Source organism: Heliangelus exortis, chromosome Z (genome assembly GCF_036169615.1).
Source record: "Heliangelus exortis chromosome Z, bHelExo1.hap1, whole genome shotgun sequence".
Taxonomy (NCBI): Eukaryota; Metazoa; Chordata; class Aves; order Apodiformes; family Trochilidae; genus Heliangelus; species Heliangelus exortis.
In genome coordinates, this window is record NC_092454.1 from 16,166,410 (window position 1) to 16,177,754 (window position 11,345).

General features: G+C 42.6%; 1 protein-coding gene across 1 annotated transcript; it reads left to right on the forward strand.

The window, feature by feature from the left end:
- The first annotated feature begins 3,743 nt into the window (after positions 1-3,743).
- Positions 3,744-8,546, forward strand: MRPS30 (mitochondrial ribosomal protein S30). The gene is made up of 5 exons (XM_071730528.1): positions 3,744-4,474; positions 4,726-4,871; positions 5,919-6,021; positions 6,534-6,710; positions 8,066-8,546. Exons 1-5 carry the CDS (start codon positions 3,787-3,789, stop codon positions 8,332-8,334), a joined length of 1,383 nt encoding a protein of 460 aa, XP_071586629.1. The 5' UTR covers positions 3,744-3,786; the 3' UTR covers positions 8,335-8,546.
- Positions 8,547-11,345: the final 2,799 nt, after the last annotated feature.

Consider the following 11,345-nt stretch of genomic DNA (forward strand, 5'->3'; position numbering starts at 1 on the left):
GATGCCCAAGAAGGCTGGTCAATATTCAAGGAACAACTCCTCCAATATCAGCAGTGACTCATCCCAATAAAAAGGAAGGCAGACAAGAATGCCAAGAGGCCTGCACAGGTGAAAAAGGGGCTTCTGGACACACGTATATGTAAAAAAGGAAGTCTATAGTGTGTGGAAGCAAGGACAGGATGCCTGGAAGAAGTACAAAAAAGTTGTTGGAGAGTCAGGGATCAGATTAGGAATGCTAAAGCCCAGACAGCATTACATCTGGCCATGGGCATCAAGGATAACAAGAAAAGCTTCTCCAGGTGTGTCAGTGATAAAAGGAAAACTAGGAAAAATGTGGGATCTCTTCAGAAGGAAACAGGACATCTGGTCACATTCAATAGACAGATGAGTAACTCATTGTCTTTTTTTGCCTCAGTCTTCCCTGGCAAGGGCTCAAGGCACAGCACCACTTTGCAGAGGCAGAGGCAGTGTCATACCCCATGAGGTGAGTGCAGCACTGTCACATCTCACAAAGTGAGCACAGCTCCCCACATGTGGAAGCCAAACAAAATATCACATCACACAGAGTGGGCACAGGTAGCGTTCCCCACGTGGGGGTCAACCCAGGGAGATTTGGACTGGATCCCCTTGCTTTCTAAACTCCTTCAGAGAGGATCTTAGGTGCAGCTGGGCCAAATCCTCCTCTGATTAATCTCTTTTAATAACCCATTTGGTCTCCCATTGGAGATTAAGTTTGGGAATTCTTTGCATAGTACTCTAGGAGTAAGGTTATTACCCAGGAGGTTTGTGTGAAAACACAACTTTACTTAAAAGTGAGTAAGATTATGAAGTTTGTCAGATTACAACCAGAATTATAAATTACGGTACTTTCAAAGCAATGGATTACAAATAGCAGAACATAACAAAATAGCACTTTCACAGCAATGCATTACAATTTAGCAAAACAGGAAATTGTCAAAACAACAGGTTACAATAGACACAGAGAAAGAGAGAGAGAGATAAAGCAGAGATAGGAAAGGTACCACCACCCTTGGATCCAGTGATGGTCTCAGTAGAAAGTTAGCAGGTGTGCATCCAGCATTTTGAGTATTCCTCTTTTATGCCTCCTGACCCCACCACTTCAGGGGGGCTTTCCCATATCTTGCACAGCCAGGTGGTCACTTGGACCCCTCCAGATGGGATGACAAAGCAATAACCCTTATTTCTGCACACGTGCCCTCTCCAGTGGCTTTACCTGGGGCACACACCAGATGTCACTCTGCCTCTGCAGGGTACAGCTCACCTGCTCCTGTCCCTTATCGGATAAGGACAGTGTCCTGCCTGTCAGGGTGGCCATCAAACAGAACTCCCCTTGCCAGGCCAGTGTTCAGCTTATCGGGATGGCCATTAAAGGAGGTGGCTGCTCCTGTGAGAATAGGGCCCTGTTTATGAGGGTGGTCACCCAAATGAAGGTCTCTCCTTAAGAGAACAGAGTCCAGATGGCTATCGAATGAGGCCTCCACCCGAGCACGGTGTCCATTTTGTCAGTGTGGCTGTTCTGAGACAAATGTTCTTTTGGGGATTCTACAGGCAGGGATTGCAAGAAGGAAATTCTTCCCCATCCCCCCCCAGCATTGGATGAAGTTCATATGTCACTATCCATAATTCTTGAAAAATTGTGGCAGCCTGTTGAAGTTCCCACTGACTGGAAAAGCGAAAAAAACAAACCAAGCCACAGCAAACCAAACCAAAAACACAAAAAACCCCACCAAAAAAACAAACACACAGTTTTTAAACAGAGGAAAAAAGAAGACCCAGGAAACCACAGGCCAGTCAACCTCACCTCTGTGCCTAGTGGGTTCATGGAGCAGATCCTCCTGAAGGCTCTGCAAAGGTACATAGAAAATGTGGAGTTGGTTGGTGGCAAACAATACAGCACCACGATGGAGAGGTGCCATGTTAGGCACCATGGAGCCTAACAAACTTGGTGGATTTTTGTGCTGTCGTCCCAATGACAGCAGACAAAGGGAGAACAGCTGTAATGTATCTGTCATGTAATCTGCCTGGATTTGTGCAATGCATTCAACACTGTCACACCTGACATCCTCATCTTTAAATTGGAAAGACATGGATTTGATGGATGGACTGCTCAGTTGATAAGAAACTGGATGATTTGTAGCACTCAGTGTAGCAGTCAACAGCTCCATGTCCAAATGGAGACCAACAATGAGAAGCCTTCCTCAAGCATAAGTAGTAGGACCAATTCTGTTAAACACCTTTATCAGCAACATGAATTGAGATCACCTTCAGAAAGTTTGCTGATGACACTAAGATGTGTAGTGTGGTCAATACTCTGGAGATAAGACAGGCCATCTAGAGACACTTTGACAGGCTTGAGACGTGGTCCTGTGCAGACTTCATAAAGTTCACCAATACTGAGTGCAAAGTCCTGCATGTGTGTTAGGGAAGTCCCAAGAACAGCTACAGCCTGGGCACAGAATGGACAGAGAACAGCCCTGAGCAGAAGGATTTGGGAATGTTGGTGGATGAGATGCTCAACATGACCCAGCAATGTGCACCTGCAGCCCAGAAAGCCAGCCGTATTCAGGGATGTATCAAAAGTGTGACCAGCAGGTCAAGGGAGATGCTTCTTCCCCTCTACTCTGTTCTCCTGAAACCCCACCTGGGGTACAGTGTCCAGCACATGGAGCTGTTGGAGTGAGTCCAGAGGAGGGCCACGAAGATGATGAAGGGCCCTGTCCCAAGGAATACCTCTCCTATGAAGACAGGCTGAAATAGTTGGAGTTGTTCAGCCTGGAGAAGACTTGGGGCAGAACTTACAGTGGCCTTGCAGTACCTGAAGGAGGCCTACAGAAAAGCTGGGGAGGGACTTTTTATAAAGGCATGTAGCAACAGCACAAGTGGTAATGGGTTAAAACTAGAAGAGGGGAGATAAATGTTAGACATTGAGAAGAAATTCTTTACTGTGAGGTTGGTGTGGATCCAGGATTTACACTGACAGATGCAGAGATCAGGACAGTCTGTGCTTCACAAGCTGAACATGTTCCAAGTTTCCAGACTTTGCCAATAAACTATCTTGACTTTGTTTGTACAGAACCTATTGTCCTTGTAAGGGGCTTTGTACAGAAAAGGCTTCAATCCAGGGTTTTTTTTTTAGAGACAGTTTATCCCTTTCATTAAGAGTGAGCAGTCAGTCTTTCAAACCATGGGGGAAGTCTGGGCGCATGGCAGGGAATTAAATCCAAAGAGGAGTACGTAGAACATTGGTTCAAAAATGTTGTCTTCTCAAACGAAAGCAGTAAAGGCTCCTTGTCCGTGCAACACTATGGTTCTGTACGAGACGAGGGCCTCTCTTTGAAGGATGGCGTCTTGCCCGGGAGAAGTTACAGCTTCTGGCCAGGAACTCCGGGACACAGCTACGGAGCCGGGGATGACACAATCCCGCCACTGGGGGAGCCGTCTTGAGGGTTTGCACTTCCGGTTCATCTCCCGCTTTGAATACTGGGAAGTGTAGTTCTCGTCCCAGGAGAGGCTGTGCGTGTACTCAAGCGCATGCGCAGAGCCTGAGACACGCAGACCCTTCCCTCCCTGCCCCCAGCGGGGAAGATCGGGGCCAATCAGCGACGCGCTTCGCCGAAGGCCCCGCCTCTTCCTGTCCCGGCATTGGTCTTGCGCTCCAGGAGAAGCTCGCCGGTTGGTGGTTGGCTGGATCACGTGTTTCCCCACGGCCAATCAAGTGTCGCATCCGCGGGACTCTGCTCTTCCGCTGTGTCTCAGCTCTGCGAAATGGCGGCGTGCCGCGGGCAGCGGCTGCTATGGCCCGGCCGCCGCTGGTTCTCGCAGGCGGAGTCCACGGTCCCCCCGCAGCCCCCTGACTCGCTCTACCCGCCGATAGTGGCTTCCGCCACGGCGCAGAGCAAAGCGGCGAGGCGGCGGCGCCTGGAGCATTTCCACCAGCGGGTGCACGCCGCGGCCACGATCGAAGAGAAGCTGCGGCTCTACGGGCTGCTGCAGCGGCCCAAGTACATGGTTTACCCGCAGACCTTCGCTCTGAACGCCGACCGCTGGTACCGGAGTTTCACCAAGACCGTCTTCCTGCCGGGGCTGCCCCCGAGAGCGGCCTCGGCAGCCGCGAGCGCCCCGGGAGCGGTGGCGCCGGAGGCCACCAAGGCCCCGGAGGGCGCGGTAGGAGCGGGACGCGAATCCCCTCAAGCCCTGACGCCGGGAGCGGGGGCACCAGGGGCTGCTCAAACCCCCGAGCCCGCGGCGGGAGCGGCGCCGTACGTGGATATGAGCGAGCTCCGCTCTCTCGCCTGCGATGCCCTCTTGCAGGAGAGCTTCTACCAGAATAAAAAGCGGCCGTTTCTCTACCGCGATCAGGATCACACGCCCGGGCCTTTCCTTACGCAGCTCGTCTCCTCCCTCGCCGCTGCCCTGTGCGGTTGCAACCCGCTGCTGGCTGCCTCCTCCCTTGGTGCGGAACGGGGGTGGGTGCGTGGGAGGGGGGTTTTGGAGCCCTTGGGCGGTGAGGCTGTGCTGTGCTCCCGGCAGGTGTGCCTCTGGTGTAGCCGAGCTGTTTAGACCACCACGGGTCCCCATCGTACCGCATGGTGCGAGTGGATCTTGTTTTTTATGTTCTGCTGCAGCTAATGTATAAGAATGTGGAGGGTTTTAAAGGCAAAAGTGATGGTCTCTATTTCTTTCTGTTCCTCTGTTCTGTTTCAGATCTGAAACCTGAAGTTAACTACTACTGGCATCATGGTGAGGAAGTTGTTGTTCATGGACATCGAAAGGGTAGAGTTGATCCTGTGCGATTTCAGATAGATGATAAGCCACACCTCCAGATCCGTGTACCAAAGCAACTTCCAGAGGTGTGTATATTTTAAACAGCAAGTTATTCACATGCATTTGCATTGATGTTTTTGAAAGCCACTGAAATCCCGCTGTAGGTAGTATATGCAGGACCTGCTTAATCAAGGCATGTACTGCATTTGTTCATTTTTCTAGTGTGAATGCCCTTACCTTTTTGTGGTAAGTGCTTTGTAGATACAGAGACAGTCTTCTGAGCTCGAAGTGGGACATTTTTATGCTTTATATGAGATGTGGTTTGTTACACTTAGTAAAATGGAGTTTTTAACTTTATGCTTGTAAGTAGAGGCAAGAATAAGCAATGTAGAGTGGAACATTCTCAGTGGAAGAAAATAACTTGAGAGAAATTGAGAAGAAAGTGGGACTAATAGAGCAAATATAATCTGAGTGTGAGCTCTGTTACCTGTTTGTACTTCTTAGCAGTTGTTCTCTTGAATGCTCAGTTTTCTGGAATCTGATTGAGTATCCTAACCTATTTCTTACAGGTTTACACATTGGTGATAGTTTGGCCCATGAAGGTCTCTCTTGCTCACTTTCCATCACAAACAGCAAATGCTGAATGTTTCTTGCTAGCTAAATTGTACCATTTGCTTTGGTTAGTACTGTCAGATATTACAAACCTTGATATTTTGGAAGAATGTTTAGGCATTTAAAAATGTTTACATAGAGCAAAGCACTGAACACATGTAAATTTACTCTGCTGGTTCAGGGTTAGTTTATTGACTTCTGCTAGAAATGTTTTGGCTATCAACAGAAGCAGATTCTGGTTTTGAAGATGATACTGATTGGCAGCTTTCTTAGGACCATTTCACACTGTGTTTTGTATACTGCAGAAAATTCAGACATCAATCAGTACAGGATGCATGTATGTAGTACTCTTTGCAAGACAAGAAATTATGTTGCAAAAAATGAATTTCAGTTAAAGCTACATAAATATGCTGTGTGCAAGCACAGCTTGCACCTTCTGCTCTCTGACCAGAAAGCTTCATATTAATATTGTGAGACAAGTGTGTGACTTGTGTCATGACATTTCTTCTGCTTCCTTCAAGATTGTACCACTGGAATCAGATCTTGGAGATGTTCCTGTTATTGATCACAAGCCATCGAAACTGCCATTATTCAAAAAACAGTATGAAAACAAGGTATTTATAGGTAAGAGTTTGTAGTCGTAAATTGTTAAGTACTTTTTTTTGTATAAAAAAAACCAACAAACAAAGAATTCCAAAACAAGCGTCACCACTCACACCTTTGTCCTTGCATGAAAAGAAAAAACACGTTTGTATATTTTTATATAGAAATGTACTGTATAAATATATATGTATAGTATTAGAGTCTTTATTGAGAATCATTTTTGGTTAGGCAGTGGCCAGTATCATTTTCCTGTTTGTGTGGTAGTCATGTCCAGATTTGCTTGAAGGAGCTGGTTTGAATAGCAAATTGGCAGTTAACTGGCTTTAAATTTTGATGTGTCTCCTCGGAGGCATTTTAGTGCTTGAACTCTTGATCTTTTGGAGTTGGACAAGTACTCCAGGCTCCTCCAACAAATGGAGGAATCTTAGCATTATACAGATCTACAGTGCAGGTTTTAACTTGGAGTCTGATAGTAGAGACGTGTTTGCATAATAAAGAGCGCTCTCTGTATTTTTTCTTTTTGGGGAACACAGGATCAAAGGTAGCAGATCCATGCTGTTATGGACACACCCAGTTTCATCTAATTCCTGATAAGCTAAAACGGGAGAGATTTATAAGAGCAAATCTTGAAGATCAGATTGAAGTTGTTTATCGAGCTAATGGTATAGCAAGTCTCTTTGCCTGGACAGCAGCACAAGCAATGTATCAAGGTGAGAAAGTCAACTCGATAAATTCTTTCTGGTGATAAATGCCTATTGTAAAGTTCCCTAAACTTTTTCTTCACCACCTTTTTCTCATGCTTTGTTTTTCTCGAAAAACATCTGTCAGGTAGGTGTTTGGAAATATAATTGAACCAATGACTAAAGCAGACCTTAAACAAGGGAGCTAGTTTAAGTTTTGGAATACCTTGATTTAAGAAAAATTATACATAAAAGTAATTTTTCTTATCTAATAACAGTACTGCAAAATCCATAATCCTGCATTCACTCCACACCTGTTGTGGAGAAAGGGTAGATACCAAGGAGTTTATTTCTTTGTTTCCTGAAACATTTATGTTGCTTGGCCCCTTATTTCAGAAATGTTTTTTCCGTAAAACTATAATCAATGAAAGAAAGCTGTCAGCAGTTTTACTTTATGTTTTTATGCCAATGATTATCATAAAATCCAGGAATACCTGGGTTTATAGGTCAGATAAGTCTTTGCATATTCATGTATACATAATTCTTATCTAGTGTTACTAGAAGTTACTTGCTGGTTTGTAGTTCCACTTATGAAACAACAGATGGTAGTTAATATTTTGAATAGAATGTATATTCCTTGCTCTGCATAAATTTTGTTTTTAATGGTATGTTGAAAGCTTTGATTTTTATGTGAACAAGAGACACTGAAGTCAAGTAAGTCTTGGCTTCTAACTGGTTGCAATTGTAAGCACATTATGACTTAAAAGGGCAGTGTGATTCAAATCTTAATGTTTTTCTTTTTTCTGTAATAGTTTCTAGCAGTGTTCACTGCCAGATAGTACTAAATATTTTTTAAGGTTATTACTGTGTGCTACCACACTTGTGTAAATATGTAAAGAAAATATTTTCAAAATAATAATTATGCTCAGTGGGGCTTCTTAATAACATTAATATTTATTAACATGGTGGTCTTGGTGTTGCCTGGCTGGTCCAAACTATCTCATACATATGTGTGCTTTTCCCACTGCCCTCTGAGAAGCACAGAATAGGCAAAAGACATTTCCCATCAGATAATTTGCAGGACTTGAATGTGTTAACGGAAATTGAAAAGTTGCTTGGCCAGTCAGTGTTCTGGTTTTATCAGTCAGTGATAGGGAACTGAGTACAGAGTACAAATATGCCTCCATGTTCCCGATCAGGGAAGTATCCTTAATTACTGAGTTTTAGTCTCTATGAAGAATGCTTGTGTTGCTATAGCCGACAGGACTTTTTCCCCTCTACTAAGTGACTGCTGCAATTCCCATTATTTTTCTTTATCTCTGCTATTTAATGTGTGCTGATATGAATTTCAAGGCCTGTATAACTAAAGTTTGTTTATTTTATAGGATTCTGGAATGAAGCAGATGTGACCCGTCCTTTTGTATCCCAAGCAGTAGTAACTGATGGAAAATACTTCGCTTTCTTTTGTTACCAGCTAAATACTTTAGCTTTAACTGTAGAAACTATTCAAAATAACCCTCGGAAGAATATCTGTTGGGGTACAGACAGTAAGCCACTGTATGATGTTGTGGAAGGTGGTAGTGTAAAAGGCTTTAATGATGAAGTTCTCCTTCTGTTGGTTCGTTTTCTGTTGAACAGACCTAAAGAGTTGTAAATCATTTAAGCAATACAGTATTTCTGTTTATGTACCTGAACTTCATTGTAACTCTATGAAGCATGGGCTAGAATATGCCTTCTTTTTAGTCAAGTATTTGTCTAGCAAACACTATATTCATATTTTATGGTATTTGGGCCTCATTTCTGTATTTTATATGCATGATATTGTATAATGAAAAATAAATGTCTAAAATACCTCTGTGCATTGTATATTGAATGAAGTGTATTGCACTAATTGAAAATCATGTGAATACTTTCTTTCAGCAGATCCACATCTTTGTATTGAACTATCAGCAAACTATGAACTCATATGACCATCTGATTATGTCACTAGGTAGCTGCTTTCTTCATATTTAGGACGAGTGAAACATGTCTAATTTAGAATCTGAAATTAGTTATTTCAAGTTCTTACTCATTCCAAAGAGAAAGTGAGCTCAGAACACAAAGTGTTTGAGTGGTTGGCAATGTAGTTAAATTGCAAATGAATTTTTTAAGTTGTTATTGAGCAGCAACATCAACCAGATAAAACTTGCTTCTAAAGATTCTTTTGTGAACGTGCATACACATTTTAAGCTGTCAACTCAGGAACGCCAGAGAATGCTCCAAAATGTATTTGGAGTCTTATATTTTTCCCTTTAGTTTGGCACCTTGATTTCAGTTGTAGATACCTTAACATTTTTATTGCTGGTACTTGGATATCCGTCTTCTAGCTGGTTTTAGTGGACCACAGCTGAACCAAAACCCTAGGATCTCAGATTAATAAGGTACAGGTGTAACGACTTAGAAATATTTACCTACACACAAAGTGTGTCTGCTTTTGAAGTCATTGAGCATGTGTAGAATTCTACATCGTTCCTTACACAGTGACCTCTTTGAATTTTCCAGGGTTCTTGTTAGTACTGAACCATGGGTGACTTGATGAACAGGCAAATACTTGCCTGTTCATTGTTCAGCCTGAGCAATTTAGGGATTCTGTTTCCTGTTGTAAACTGGTTTACAGAGTGCTTTGCTAAGGAAAGATGAAGTCTTATTTGATTGGTACTTTGCTAGGTTCAAATTAACTCTAGTTGTGACTTTTCTACCAGTAGAGGATACTCTAGATAAAGCAATATGTGCATGACTCCTGATTTGTTTTTAATGTAAGGAAGTTCTTAAAACACACTTTTTCTTCTAGCAGTGTGTGAGTATTACTAGTTCTGATCACTGCTGAACCTTGGATTACACAAACGTTCTATTTAGAGGAAGATAAACTGCTTAGGCATGTGACCTAGCTGAAAAGTGAGCAATTAATACTTGTTTTCTAGTGTGATAAAGGGGTGATGCAAATTAATGGACATTTAAAAAAAAAAAAAAGTTTGATCCTCTGACTCTAGAAAATTTGTACAGTTGGCACAATAGGGTATTACCTTTAGTTTGAGTTGCATACAAGTGGCAGCTGTGGAAAGGTAACATAGTCTCCTGCTCTCAGGGTAAAAAACACAACTTTTTCTGTGATTCAGCCTTCAGCTGTAGTAGAGCAAGTAGAAAAGGTTTTTTTCTTTTGTTCAGCTTTACTAATGACTGAAATATCCCTGTAACTGTGTAACCTAGTAGAGGAGCCTGGTGCTGGAGTGAGGGAGGAGCTGGCTAACTTCTTAATTGTGGAGTACCAAAGTCAGGTTTCTGCAGTTGTCTCACAAGGCAAGGGAATACCCTGGAAAAGCAGTGGGTGGCACTGCTTTACTGTCTACTGAGGAGAAATGGATGTTCTTTTTTTATCACTAACTGGCAAAGCTGAGACACGATAATTACCCCATTTTCTACACTAATCTTTCATCATGTACTTGAATATACTTTGAATTATAAAGTCAAATGTTTTGGTTTTTTTTTTCATTGAAGATTGTATTGTTACTGATTGTTTAAAATGTAGAAAGCTTAGCAGTTGCAGCATTCTTATTGCTGAGATTTGCTCAGCAGAAACCTGCTGATTCCACTCCATTAATTCTTGTGGGTCCACCATTCTCTAGCAATCTTGTGTTGAGTTTGATGTTTAAAATAAAGAAAGGCGATTCAAATTACACAGGATGGGAATCTCCAAGTTTGGTTTAACCTATGATCAACTCAGTACACTTTATCACAGCTGTCAAAGGCAATGATATAGGATTGTTTTCACAGCTGGAAGGTGTAGCTCCTAACCAAGTGTCTGCACTGCAAATATGCAGCTTTTGTCAGTCAGATATCCCAGAACAGGTTTAAATTTCAACCTCAAATTTCAGCAGTAACAGCTTTTTGTTTGTTTGTTTGTTTGCTTGCTTGCTTGTTTGTTTTTGAAAGCATTTTCTGCACTAGCACATTTCTCTAGGTAATTGAATTCTAAAACTCAAGTTCTGGGATTGTTTAGCCTGGTGAATGGAAGACTCAGGAGGCATCTTTTAAATTTTTAGAAATACCTGATAGGAAGAGTGAAAAATATTTGTCTGGTATCCAGTGAAAAGGTGAAAGGAAAAAAAGAAAGCTAAGAAAAAAAGAAAATCTACTTAAACATTTATTTATTTATTTATTTATTACTGTAATGGTAGTTGTAGTAGAACAGGTTACTCAGAGAGTAATGTGGAGCTTCCATACTTGGATATACTTAAAGCCAGACTGGTGAGCCCTGACTAACTTGTAGGTGACCCTGTTCATAGAAGAGTGGGTGTACTAGACAGGAGGTGCCTTCCAAGCTTAGCCATTCTCCAATTCTGTGAAAACAAACTGGTGGTCAGTGTGTAGATGAGGCACTCTATATGTGTAGGAAGAAACCAAGCCTGCCTGAGTTCAAGAAGCATTTGAATTATGCTCTCAGGCATGTGGTGTTCTTAGGTACCCTACACAGGGACGGGAGTTGGACTTGACGATCATGGGTCCCTTACAACTTCAGAATTTGGCATATTCTATGATTATATGTTTCAAAGTGTGGAGATTTGGGTAAATAGTGGACATTGGGCCTAGACCTTCTTCCTTTTGGTCTTAGTGTGGCCAGCCATGTTT